Consider the following 14098-nt stretch of genomic DNA (forward strand, 5'->3'; position numbering starts at 1 on the left):
AAAAAACGTTTGAATTATTTTGAAGATTACTAAATACGAACCAGAGACACCTTACAAATTGGTGCCTCAACACCGGGATATATAAAAGTGTCGTTTTGAAGAATAGTAAAAACTGCAAGCTTTCAACGTGACCTTAGTATTACCATATTGAGAAGTGGAAAAGTGATTCACCGAAATATGGCTATGAGTACAACAAGTAGTAATATAATTGGTGATCAGAGTGTGCATCCAGAAATGAATCCTAATGAAAATTTAACTGACATTTTAAGAGCCTTAGCTCAACAAATTAAGGATCAAGTACGAAAAAGTGATGAAATAGCTCAACAAATAAAGAACCAGTCTGAACAAATGAGGAACCAGTCTGAACAAATTAGGAGCCAGTCTGAGCAAATGAGGAACCAGTCAGAGCAAATTCAACACTTTGATGAAAAATTGGATCAGAAGATAACACAGCTAGCTAATGATTTTGATGAAAAGATAGCGAAGTTGGAACAATGCAATGAAAACAGATGGGATCTTGTTCAACGTCAATTAAATCAGATGAACCAACATGTAGTGAAAAGATTTGAGCAATACAATGAGAAAATGGAAAAAGTAGCACAAAGGAGCACGGAAATTCAAGAGTCAATGGATGTTCTAGAATCAACGATTAATGCTCATGAAAATCACATAAATTACTGCAAGGCGAAGTAAATTTTATCAAGGAGAGATGTATTCCCGAAACTCCATTTCAGGATAATGGATACACGAATCATCCTACATCTACAGGTTGGGTACCTGATCGACTTCCCAGACCAAGTTTGGAACTTGACGGATCTTCCAGTTGTGTAGAGAGTACTGAAAGAGAAGGAAGAGTGAGGCAAACATCCAGGCGTAAACACATCTCCAATAGAGGTATGAAGACGAATACAGGTAAACAGTTGCGATTCAGCGAAGTTAAGTCGCTTACAAAATTTAGTGGTGTGCCAAAAGATATCCCCGCTAGGGCATTTTTCGAAAAATTTCAGGATGAGTGTGAGCTCATGGGTGTAGATGAGTCTCAGTTTTTAAAATTATTGCCGCACATCTTATTACCACCCTGCTTAACCTGGTTCAAAGCCATCAGAGGTAGTCTTCATACATGTTCAGATTTTAAGAATGCTCTTCTATCAAATTATGAAAACGATTTTATGATAGCGAATAGAGATGCCGTCTTGCGAACGAAGCATTTCAATCCAAAATTACACCGGGGTATTACTGAATTCGTAGTATCTACATATCATGAGTTAAGATCACTAAATCCAAACCATCCGGAATCCCGAATTATAGCTTCCATTAAAACCTTATTGCCATTTCGACTACAACAGTTGTTAATGTCGGCACAGTGCATTAACTTCAACCATTTAATTATGCTTATACAGAGTTATGAGAGTCAAGTCGGCAATACAGAATAACAATAAAATGCAGGATAGAGGTCAGGGTAATTATGCACGTAATCAGACACAATATGCTTCTGTTCGTAAAGTAAATATACAACATAAAAATGATACTAATGTCCGTAGTTTTAATAATAGAATAAATGGTTATAATCGTACCGGTAATCAGACACAAACTAATCACAGAAACGGAGATAGGAATTTTAGAAATAGCAACAGGAATTTTAGTAAAAGTAATAATTATCGCAGATTTTCACAAATGCAATTTGCAGATGGCAGGAATTTTGTAAATAGGAATCAAAATATGATAACAGTGCCTAATCGCTCAAGAAGAACTATAGATTGTGGGATACAATGTTCCTTAAATGAGCCCTTCGAACATATGACTTGAACTATCAAAAAGGCGTCCGATGGATTTGTATTAAATTGACCTTTGCTTACGTCTATGGTTAATATGTTCTTCATTCAATTTATTATTAAAATGTATGCTCAAAATATATGCAATTGGGAAATAGTTAGAAATAGTGATGAAATTAATTTATGGCAATCAATTGAAAATATTATTGATTTGTTCCTTATAGTTTTGTTGCAATTTCCTTTTATAGTATTAACTGAGGAAATATTAATTTGTGTTTCATGTCTTTTGTAAGTTCTCTCATAATTACGTATATGAATATTATAAATATTTAAAAAAATAAAAGATCAAAATTTTAATGTAAACGTATGAAGGTAATTACAGAGATATATAAAATAGATGCAATTTATTATATGGAAAGAATAAGAATAAGGAATATCGAATCTCTTAATTTTTCAAAGTTTATTAATGTATTAAATGATAATCCTCAATGTGTTTATATGTTCTAATTTTATTGCCTTCTGACCCTACTAATATTTAATATTATAAAGATCTTTATTTGTAATTTTGAACATGAAGGAAACTATCAGTTAGGTTTAATTTTTAAATAGCCTCATTCATGATAATTGTAAATCGTCGTTCTTAGTAATGAGATATATTGATAAATATAAAAATGTGTAATGTTATAATATATTATATATATATATATATATATATATATATATATATATATATATATATATATATATATATATATATATATATATATATTGTTGATACATGTCATTGATATTATTCAGAAAGATATTTTTGGTAAAGGAAGTATATTTAATTAATCGAATATTAAGAAACTCAATGTTATCATGTAACGTAAACACGTGTGTGTATGTTTATGTGTTGACATCAATGTTTTGTGTGTATGTAATGAATGTTATGTTTCGCTACGGCTAGACGCTTGGTTGTCAGTTCGTAAGCTATTGTAATTTGTATTTGTAATGTTTTTGAATTGTCATCAGATTGTCACATTGTAACATTGACACACTTTGACTGTGATATAATCGTTGAGTTCGCAGAAATTTGTGAGTCTGAGAATTTGATCACGATGTAGTTCGGGTGAAACCAACGTTTTACCAATAGCTGAGATATACAGAAAGTCAACGACAATGAATTCCAGGATGTCTGGAATCTTAGTATAAAACCTCATGGTTTTTAGAGATTGGGATCAGTTTACGAGATCTGTCTCAAGGATCAGTCTAAGAGAGTCATCGTACGTTAAATATTCATATAGTTACTTATGTCACAGTAGTTACTTCTCTGTGATTCTAAGTCCAAGATTAGATCAGGAGATCTAATCGTTCAGCAAACCATTATAGTGGATAATGGTACACAATAATCAGCCATTCTAGACTATTGACATCAAGATAGATATCGTCCAGAACATCGACATCAGTTCCAGTCATCAGTTGTATAAAGGTACGTGTATCTCAGCTATGTTCGAGTTATTCGTGGTTAACTTCTTAGCTGCTTAAAGATATGTAATCTTGCGTTTATACTCAGTCGACGATCAATCACAATAGTACACAAGCTTTAATGAAATACAGAGTTTTAATTCGAAGTCAATTAATGTGGTTTCTTTCCGTCATCCTGTACCTACTCATTCTAGATGGTGAGTAGCAGCGATCTTCGACCGTCATTTAACATTTCATCCCCATGCTATATAGGCACGACGGTGGAAGGTTGTTAATATATATATATATATATATATATATATATATATATATATATATATATATATATATATATATGGAAAAGTAAAATATTTGTATTAAAGGTGATAATAAACATACGAGGGCTATTCAAAAGGTAGATGCTTTATAATCTTCAACCCAGGATTCTTTCCTTCATAGTAGAACTATTATGGAAGTCCCGTCCGGGCGACATCTACAACTTTAACTTTGTATATAATATTAGCAATCTGTGCCAGTTTATAAAAAGGGATCAGAGGCGAATTATTTGAGCAGTATTATGTATAAAGAAAAGAAAGACACACAGATATTTCGAGAGTTTTATTTTGTAATCGTTAACTAAAAAGAGAGTGGTTGTTATAGCAACGTGGTAAATAAATGTGCATGTATGTAGACATCTTGTTGAGTAAATAAGTGTGTATAAAGGTGTAGAGATCTTGTTGGATATGCAAAAAAGTTGATTGTGTACGCTTCTCATGGTTGAGTATTAAAAATCAGTAAAGAAAGTGATAAAAAAACGTTTGAATTATTTTGAAGATTACTAAATACGAACCAGAGACACCTTACATAATAATAATAATAACAATGATCTTAGAAAGATATATTTATTTCCAGCAAGAATTTTGCATACCCTCCTAGTGCAGTAATATTTTTTTAACGGTCATTATAAAATTGTCAAGCTAAATTTTAAAAGTCATTATAACTAGTGCTTTATTTATTTATTTCACAATCCACTTCTGCCAGTAGCTGTCGCCCCCTTACTCCCTCTTCCTGCTTACTGAGGAGGAAGCTTCGCGTCCACAGGTTGGGAACCACTGCGTTCCATTAAGAAATTCTGACAGCCTGTTATAAATTTGCATTCTGACTAATATCAGTAAACTGCATTCTTCTGTTTCTACTGCGCATGCAACAGTGAATTTCCATGGAAGATCATCAATAATTCTGCTAATTTATGTAATATTTACGGACGAATATGTAATACAACATATATCAATAACATATATCATTCCTCAAAGTAACGAATACTGTAAACATAAAAAATCAATAGACATATACAGCTGGCTGAAATAGGTATAAAGTTCAGACACTACAGAATACATTTCACTTGCTCTTCCTGCTGGTCTTGTGGCAAGCACGTGTGCCTTGGGTGTCCCGGGTTCGATCCCCTGGTGAAATTTGAAATTTTGTCATAGATCTCTTTGTATTCGTGTTCCTGTCGTTCAAGATTAATGGAAATGATTGTAAAACGTGTATAACCGAGTAGAAAATAGAGACAAGTTCCTCAGATACGTTCGGTGAATCAGTTAACTTAAAGAAAAGGAAAAAGTGTTTAAATCACTTGCCTGTAAATTGTAAAGAACTCTTAACGGTTACTTCCAATCCCACAAAACTAACATTTTTCTTTTACCTGTTCTCGAAGTTTCTCTTTGTATTTGTACCGGATTCGATTAAATTGATCTTCGAATAAAGACTACGTTGAATTCATTTATTGACTAATCCTGAAATTCTCATAAAGATATAGCTATATTATTATTATTATTATTATTATTATTATTTAAAGTACGAAGTTTCAAATCGGGCGATGTAGTATTTACGTAAACTAAATGATAATTTATTTGATAATATTCACTAGTCCACTATACATTTGCGAGGTTTTGCTTTGGGAAATGAAGTGCATATGACATTGAATAGTAAAAGTATTAGAGTAAAATATATTATTAAAAATATTGATTAAGTAATTGGAGTTAAACATGCTTTCCAGTAAGAATTATATGGAGAGACGATTTACTTCAAAGTGCGATGCAAACGAATATTTGGGCTTTAATCCGATTAGAAATCGGTAACTTACACAAGAATATTTACTTTATTAGTTCTATAAATCTTTATGCTTATCGTATTATATTCTGTGTAAAATTATGATTTTTCCATTTCAAAACGTAGAACGAGAAATAAATGTAATATTCTATTTGTTAAGGAAAACTTTCAAACAGTGATGATTTCAGGGCATGATGTGTGGTAGGATTTGAGACCCTGTCGACATAAATTTTCCCCTTCTTGACCATCAGGTATCTTCGATCATGCTCAAAGTGGACTAATAATATTTTATCAGTTTTCTCTCATTCATATATTGACCATCCCCCGGGGAGAATCTTCTGAAATCGTCAATGCTTATAATTAGTTTTTCATTACAAATCAAAGGATAATAATGAAATATTGAACATACTTAATATTTTGTTCTCAGCTGTGGATTTTAGATTTGCAATTCATATAATGTTCGCTTCTAATCGAATTTGAGACAAAAAGTAATTGCCAAAGATTTATTCAAAGAAATGTTCTCAATCTTCTAATGAAAGTGGGAACTCACTTTTAAGAAAAAAAAACGAATACTTCCTACAGGGTTTGAAAACAAACTTCTGAATGATAGGGTAGTGACTAGTGATGGGTAAATTCCCGGGAAGATATTTTTCGGGAATATTCCCAGGGAATATTCCCGGGAAGATTCCCAAAATGGGAATTTATCCGGGAATTTATGTACAATTACAAAGAAAATTGCATTCTATTACTATATTATGATTTCAAAGATAAATTAGTTTTTATATCACAGTATGTTATTACTGTTGTCCCCAGAGCAGTCTTTAAAATGTATATTCTGAGCGATGTTGTGTTATTTTATTAATATTCTATTATATTTAGGGAGTACGCATAAATGCATATTTATTTACAATATGTTCTATCAATTAAATATGTGTGAAAAATTATATAGTAAGTCCTAATACTTTTAAACCGCTAAACAGTTTAAATTTATATATAAGTGGATTTGCTAAACTTGACTCTACTACTGATATTATAAACACATTAAATTTATATATTTTATAAACCAATTAGATTGGGTAAATGCCAGAAGATACATGGCTCACCAATTTATCAACATTTGCGCATACATATTTGAAGGGTCCAGGGGAAGAAACTGATAAGTCCAAAAATCGATATTTATTGTTTTTGATACAGTGTTGCTCTATGAAAACGGAGGTTTCTGTTGATTTAATGACGAGGGGAACACTATGATAAGTCCGAAAATATTTACGAGTAAAGAAAACCCATCCTGGGGAAGAATATGTTAAGTCTACAACCTTCTGGGGAAAACGCTGTTAAGTCCAGGTTATTGTTGGCAGCACTGGTTACTGGCAGCATTGATATCGGCCATTTAAGAAATAACTTGTTCACAGTCTCCGTTCAGAAACGTGCTCTAGTTACATGAAGTTTACAATAAAACGTGGGTTTCTTTAGTTGTTGTGGTCAGTGGTAATGATCAACAAAGCATGGATGATTCCCTGAGTGAAGAAGAATCTGCTCCACCTTCAACATTTAAGAAAAAAATCTTCATATGAAAGAATTCGAGATGTAATGCAAAACTCGGACGACAGAGCCATGAGACCGGCCCAGAGTGCACCTGCAAACGACGTTTTGAGAAGGTTAATGATGTAGGAAAACAAGAAATCATTAGACGAATGAACGAAATGGAGTCAAATGATGAAATAAACATATACCTTTCAGGCCTAATTGTAATAATACCTGTGCAGAGACGTAGGCCGAGGAAAAACGAGAGTGAAGCGTCTTATTGCGATGCATCATATTCATACCGACGGCGGGTGGTACAAGAAGGTTAGACAGAGGAGGTCACTGTTTCTAAGCTGCATTCGCTTCACCTCATGGTATTGGTCGCGGGACCTATTACATGTTACAAAATAACTAACGTAACCTACCCTAACGTAAACTAGCCTACAAATGTTTAACTTAGCTTTTAAACAGTGCTCTCAATCGGCTCGATTCCGACTCGAGCCGGACCAGCTATTTTCGGGCCCCTGGTTGGGACAGCTCGAGTCATGAGTAGATTCAGCTAGGGTCGTGTTACGGGTCGGTCGAGTCAGCTCGGGTCAGGTTATGTCAAACATTTTTGTTTTGGATCGGTTCAAGTTAATCCAAAATCCGACCGGAACCTTACCCGAAACAAAAATGTTCGAACCAACCTGACACGTGACCCGATCCGAGCTGGCTCGACTGACCCGTAACACGACCCTAGATGACTATCCATGACCCGAGCTGACCAACCAGTGACTTGAAAAGAGCTGGGGGGCCGCGGTAGCTCAATATTAATATTCTATTATATTTAGAGAGTACACATAAATGGATATTTATTTACAATAGGGTCATATGAAAGTAAATATATTTCAAAAATGGTATAGTAAGTTTACATACTTTTAAACCGCTAAACAGTTTAAATTTACATGTAAGTGGCTTTTCTAAACTTGACTCTACTACTGCTATTATAAACATATTAAATTTTTAAATGTTATAAACAACTTTGTCAACATTTGCGCATAAATATGTATGTTCACAATATTTGCAAGATATATTCTTATCTTTATAATTTCGCATGTTACATTGCCACATACGACCTTTCCTCCTGCTTATTTCTCGAAAGTTCGTGCGTTAATTCACATGTAAGAGAAGTTCGAGTACCTCTTCAGAAATTCGAGTCAGAGAGAGGAGACAGACCGATGGCTATTACTAACGGTGGTTCAGGGTTTATTAACAGTACTTCATCTCTATTTCTACATAAGTTTACTTAATTCTAAATTACTTTACAAAATGGTTCCTTTTCATCATTTGTAAATTAGTACTTTGCTAATTTTGGCTGTTGTTTAACATTGGGGGCCAGCTTTTGCACCTACTTTTTTGCGATATTCTATTCCGATGCGGTTGTTTTATGGTTTCATACGTTAAATTACGTTACCAACATTAAATTCAGACAGCATTGCAGAGCGAGCGTTAACGAGTGAAGGTGGGTTAGAGCCCCGCATGGCACGTTGTTTTATATCTTCGCTATCAACAATTCACTTTCTTTTCTCACATAAATCACTTCCACTTATCTTCACGGTTTGTACAAATCCCTTACTGCCCTAAAAAAATGTTCGATACTTTCATGACTACTTGAACATCACTATCAACTCATTTCTTCCGTAAATCATCCTACTTTTTGCTAGTTTTGGCCCTCAATATAAACAATTAGCTTACTTTTTAGTGCAAATTCAAATGGAACTTAAAAAAAGTCATATTAGTTTTATAAAGTACAATCATACAATTTTAAATTTTTAACCTCCAAATTCTTTAAAACCTAGACGTAAATAATAATATATTTAAATAAAATAATTAGTCATATGGTTCTTATAATTTGGAAGATAAAGTAAAAAGTTGGAAATAAAATTCCTTCCCGGGAATTTATAGGCCAGGGAAAAAACCCGGGAATATTCCCATTTTTAAATTCCTTCCCACCGGGAATATTCCCACTGCCGATCACTAGTAGTGACCCAAACCGCTCGACCAGTTCGTATGTCGTCAGTGAGCCTCTTTTGACTTTTATGTAAAGGGATTTCCTGCTCCACACTTTTTTTTCGCTTATGTCGATACGATTATATGTTTGTGGTGAATATTTGGACGTTACAACTCTTGCAATGCATAAAAGTCTTTTTCATATAAATTATATTCAATTTTGTGTCCTAATAACTTATATACAACAGGTTTAATCTGTGAAATGATTGGGGTTGGAGTGATCGTAAATGTTTTCATAGTTAGGAGCCTGGATATGCAAACCCTCTTAACGTGGGGATTTACTTGTGTGAAATTTGGTACGCCAAGACTAAGACGTTAGCAGAAGACCGCAGAGCATGGAAGCTTCTCAGTTGCGGCAAGTGATCTGCCAATAGTGGCAGAATGCACATGAGATGATGATGGTAATGATTTCCTTTTCATTTTCTGAGATCCCTTTATGCGGCAAAAGGACATAAGGTATTTTTCAAAAATAAATGAAAGGGAAAGGACAAAAAATGCTCTCCTTCTGGGAAAAATGCCGTGGGCACCTTTCACATAGAAGATGAGTCGAGTGTAACCGAGCCTGTCGCTAACCGAGTTTGGCCACTAAATATAGCAATTTTTATTTCCCTTGCTCTAATAATATCTGCCCATAAAATTTGTTTATTTTCTAGATGAGGAGCTACTTGTCCACTGAATTACTTTCAGTCGGACTAGTACGAGTAGTTACCGAGAAATGAATTACCGCATACAAAGAGAGTTGGTAAGAGCCTAACCAAACGAACGTGCCCTAGCCAAGCCCAGCCAACAAATATAGTAGTCTTTATCCTCTCTCCGAAGTGCTATTTGCCCAAAGAATTTCCTTGAGATGCGGAAAAATGAAGTTTTAAATGCCATGCAAGTCGAGCCTAGCTTACGTTGTTCCTGGTCAAATTTGTCTGCCTAATATAGCATGTTTACCCTTTTCGACATGAGCTGTTTATCCACTAAATTTGGCATTGACTCCCATTACATAACCTCCTTATCTATAGTAAATGTTGTAATGGGTAAGTAAGCAACTCTTTTTTGACATGCATTACAAAGAACAGTAACGATTTTAGGAAGGGGGTTTTAATCGACTTTCCCTATGCTGCGGACGTCCGTGAAAACAATAAGTGTGTTAGTAAGTAAATTTCATTTGCACTTCAGAAAAAACAGAATCTCTTGGAATATTTAGAGGTAGGGTATTGCTCTCTCTTTCTCTAAATCTTGCGGATGTCTATGGTGTGGAGTAAAGTAAGAAAAGAGGAATGTTGGGAATTTTATTACTTCGGAGAATATCCACCCGGTCAACCTCTTGAAATCTTCACTTAAATCTATTCGGCCAACACGGCCTTTTCACTCTTCATTCTACTTTTAAAAAGAAATAAATGAAGTGAAAAGAAATCATTGTAAAAATATTTCATTAGTTGGTATGGCTGGTACATCTGATATATGTACACATACATTTGCATATATGTAGGCTATGTTACATGTCAAATAAACATTGGTTGTTAGTAATTAGATATTGCTCATACAAAACAGCCTCCCTAATATCCGGATATAACGCTTTTATACAAAACTCTTTTGATCTCAATGTTAGTTACAGTTTAAATTTCTTATTATCGTCCACTTATTATCGCCTAAATTTTAGTTCTCGTAAATAATCTTTTCTGTGTATTTTCAAACGTTAAGTAAAACAACTCGGACACTGTTGTTTCTTAGTAGTTTCCATTTTTAAAGTCATTAAGTATACACTAGATTCAGTTTAATAGATGAATACACGTATATCTTACTAATATGAGTGTAGTAATACTTAAAATAAGTTACAATGTCTCATCATTGGTACCAATACCAATATTATAATCTGTATTGGAAATATGAGAAAACATGTAAAATATTTAATTTCAAATCCCCTTCATCATGTAATATTAACATTGTTTTCCTCATGTTAATTATTGTGTAATACACTTTTACGTTTTTCTCGTTCATGATATGAATTGTATATTCAAGTATACCTTTTTTGTCATTTCGCATCTAGATATAAAGAAGGTATTTCATTTCGTAAATCATTAACTTGTTTTATACATATTTTTTTGCAAATAATTAGTATGCTTGATAAACAACTTGTTTGATATACATATAGTATGCTCGATATGAAAAATATGAATATTTTATTGTAAGCAGCATATCTAAAAGACAGTAACGTGTAGCCATTTGTTTTGACAACTTTAGAATTATGTTAGTTACAATTGGCGTCCTACAGGGAATCGTTCTTGTTCCCGTATTTTCCAGTGTTTTTCTTTTTTTATCTTCATGAACAACTATTAGTGTAACAAAGTTTAACTATTCTTCAAAATTATCTCCCAAGACGTGCTTGTTTCTGTGTAACTTAACATTTGAGTTTCAATCATAATATGCCTACTCGTAGTGTTACATTGGGTTACAAACTTTCTTTCAGTTGATATTTTTATAAATATATATGTGCACAGATTTAAAGAAATTTAAAACTTGACATATTTAAGGACTTTGATCAGTTTTGGTCAAACATTATTCTCCTATTTGCTCTACGGCACGACTCAGTGCCGGATTTAGAGGGTTGCAATGGTGCACTATTTACAACACTATGTAAAATAAGAAGCTAGCTGTGAAAAAAGCAAGACTTTTCAAATCTTTCTACCGTCATGTTTCCATTTGGGGCTTGAAACAAAGCAGAGCTTCGCAAAAGCAATAGTTTAACTCGATTTTCTAAAGGTTGATGGAAAAGGAATCACCAAGCAAAACAATATAACATTTGTCAAGTAGGGAAGAAAACTGAAGGCAGGGGGAGAGAAGAACATTTTTGTCCTGCAGTCCACTTGCAACCCTCTTTAAAATACCTTCCTCCGTTCTATGCATCAATGTTGTCAGAGCAAATAATATTGTCACATGTCACGTTGAAGATTCAGTAAGATTGGTTATTATTGGTAGTTATTGGTTGTAGCAGCAATGCACCAAAACGGGTAGAATGCTTCCTTTTGAAAGGGTTCGAAATATATTTCTTCCATGCGGAGTTTTAAACAAGAATCCAATTGTCAAGAAATATTCCTTATTTTTCAATAACACTAACATTTATTCATGAATAAATATAATGAATAATAATGATAATAATCATGTTAATAAAACGAATAATATAGCATAACAACATGAAATTGTAATTTTCCCCTTTCTACTTTTCTGACAGTTGTGTGAACAATTTCACAGTTTTACGCCTTTATTATTCCTCATAATAAATGTACCGAAATAGTACGGTAACTTAGTAATAATTTCAAAATTACGTCCAAAGCTTCATAGTTAATTTTCTCAAAATAGAATGTACAATTATAATAAATGGCTTCCGGTGAGTTGATGGAACACAACTACCAGAATCGAAGTACAGTTGATCCAAAAAGGGCAAAATAAAAGATTAATAAGTATGATGTATTTACAGTTCCTGAATATGTAACAACAATTCACTCACATAAACTACTAATAATCCTTACCAGTCCTAAATTCTACACAACATTAACGAACAGATTTTAGGTTACTCAAGAGCAATCTAATTTCACTACTACATATTTAACTTAACAAAGCACCGTTAGAATTTAGAAAGATCCGTCGCACTTTATCTTTATTCCAAATCTGACGTAAACAGGTAGTTGTATATTCGGCCACAATTCCCAGGTGGCGTTACTATTATTTTAATGAATGACAATGCCAACTTCTTGATTAAACAACTAATCAGCTGTTTCACAACGCCCAGAAACTAATTTTTTTTCTTGGAGAAATGTTACATGGTACACTGGCCCTTAGACAATCGTTGATCTGCCACTGACCTGACTCATTCTGTTTACAAGCGAGATACTGATGCCAACCTCGTTGTTAACTATTGTTATTCAAGGTTGTTCAGATCTATATAACTTAGAAAGTTAAATTATTTTGAAAATATTCAACATAACATCACACAGTAGCTGTCGTAAAAAAATGAAATTCAAATTTTGTCTTTTGGTAAGATTTTAAAGTAGGGAATCAAACACACACTCTCTACTTTCAGTTAAAATTCATAATATTCATTCATGCAACACAAAATATTAGTATAAGTTATGTTCCGAAAAACTTGAACACGAAACAACCTCTACGTTGATCAAATACAGGTATCATACTAGTTAAATGTAAGTTCAACTATCACAAATATGTTTACCACTGAAATGATCTGTATTGTGAAAAATTGAATTTCAAAGGATATTTAAAATCTATTTAGTAAAGTTCTGTAAATTACTGTTCTTACATGATTAGATGAAAAATATAGAATGTACTGTGTCTTGTACAATGTATTAACAAATAAACATATATATAAATGCAGGATTAAATACGTATATATGGTACGTACTTTCTCCTAAATTTAAATCATTTATTTTTCATTCCTAAATAGATGCCGACAGATTGGGATATGAGTGTGTTGAATAACATTATTATGATAAAGGAGGGAAATAGTGTTAAAGTATATTGGTCGAGCGATGAAGTAATGATATTCCAAATACACGATCCAACACCACTTGTCATCAAGAACTATGTTGTTATAACTTGGTATGAACAAGTACAATTGTATGCTGAAGAACAAGGTAACTCTTTAGTTTGCTTTTCATATTCCTTTTCATCAACAAATAATTAACAAATGAATTACTATTCTAGTATAGCTAATACACTAACTAGTAGCATTAATACTCCTAATTGTAATAACAATGTAACCGACCATTTCAGCAATGCTCATTTCTATTTCACTGTTCCAATGTTGCTTGATTTATGTTTATTTTATTTTTTTATATGCCGACATTATGTCGATCTGTGCTTGTTTGTGTTCAATTTATTGCTTGTTAATTACCTTGTGTTTATGTGTGATGAAATTTATATCCTATTTAGTTTTTAATGTTTTTTGTAAAAGGCTACGGTATACTTCATCTGTTCCTATAATTATGTAAATTGACCTTCTAGCATATGTAAATGATCGTTATATCCGAGATTGGAAAAGACAGCGAAATCTTCGACAGCGACTCTACATTGTCAAGGTATATAAAATTACAGGTAGCACCGGATCGCGTTTAGCGTTGTGATTGGCTTCTTCTTGAATAGTGCATACATATACCTATTTTGCATACTAACTTTTTACCTAATTTGCA

General features: G+C 33.1%; 1 protein-coding gene across 4 annotated transcripts in view; it reads left to right on the forward strand.

Annotated features, from left to right (window-relative positions):
- The window catches only part of LOC145669707 (uncharacterized), a 925722-nt gene that overhangs the window by 464322 nt on the left and 447302 nt on the right, over positions 1 to 14098 (forward strand). For all 4 annotated transcript variants that reach the window (XM_081738014.1, XM_081738011.1, XM_081738010.1 and 1 more), the window contains one exon: positions 13354 to 13543. In XM_081738014.1, coding sequence (XP_081594140.1) covers positions 13354 to 13543 — 190 coding nt within the window. The remainder of the gene's footprint in view (positions 1 to 13353; positions 13544 to 14098) is intronic.

This window comes from Thermobia domestica, chromosome 14 (assembly GCF_964235325.1).
Source record: "Thermobia domestica chromosome 14, izTheDome1.hap1.1, whole genome shotgun sequence".
Lineage (NCBI taxonomy): Eukaryota > Metazoa > Arthropoda > Insecta > Zygentoma > Lepismatidae > Thermobia > Thermobia domestica.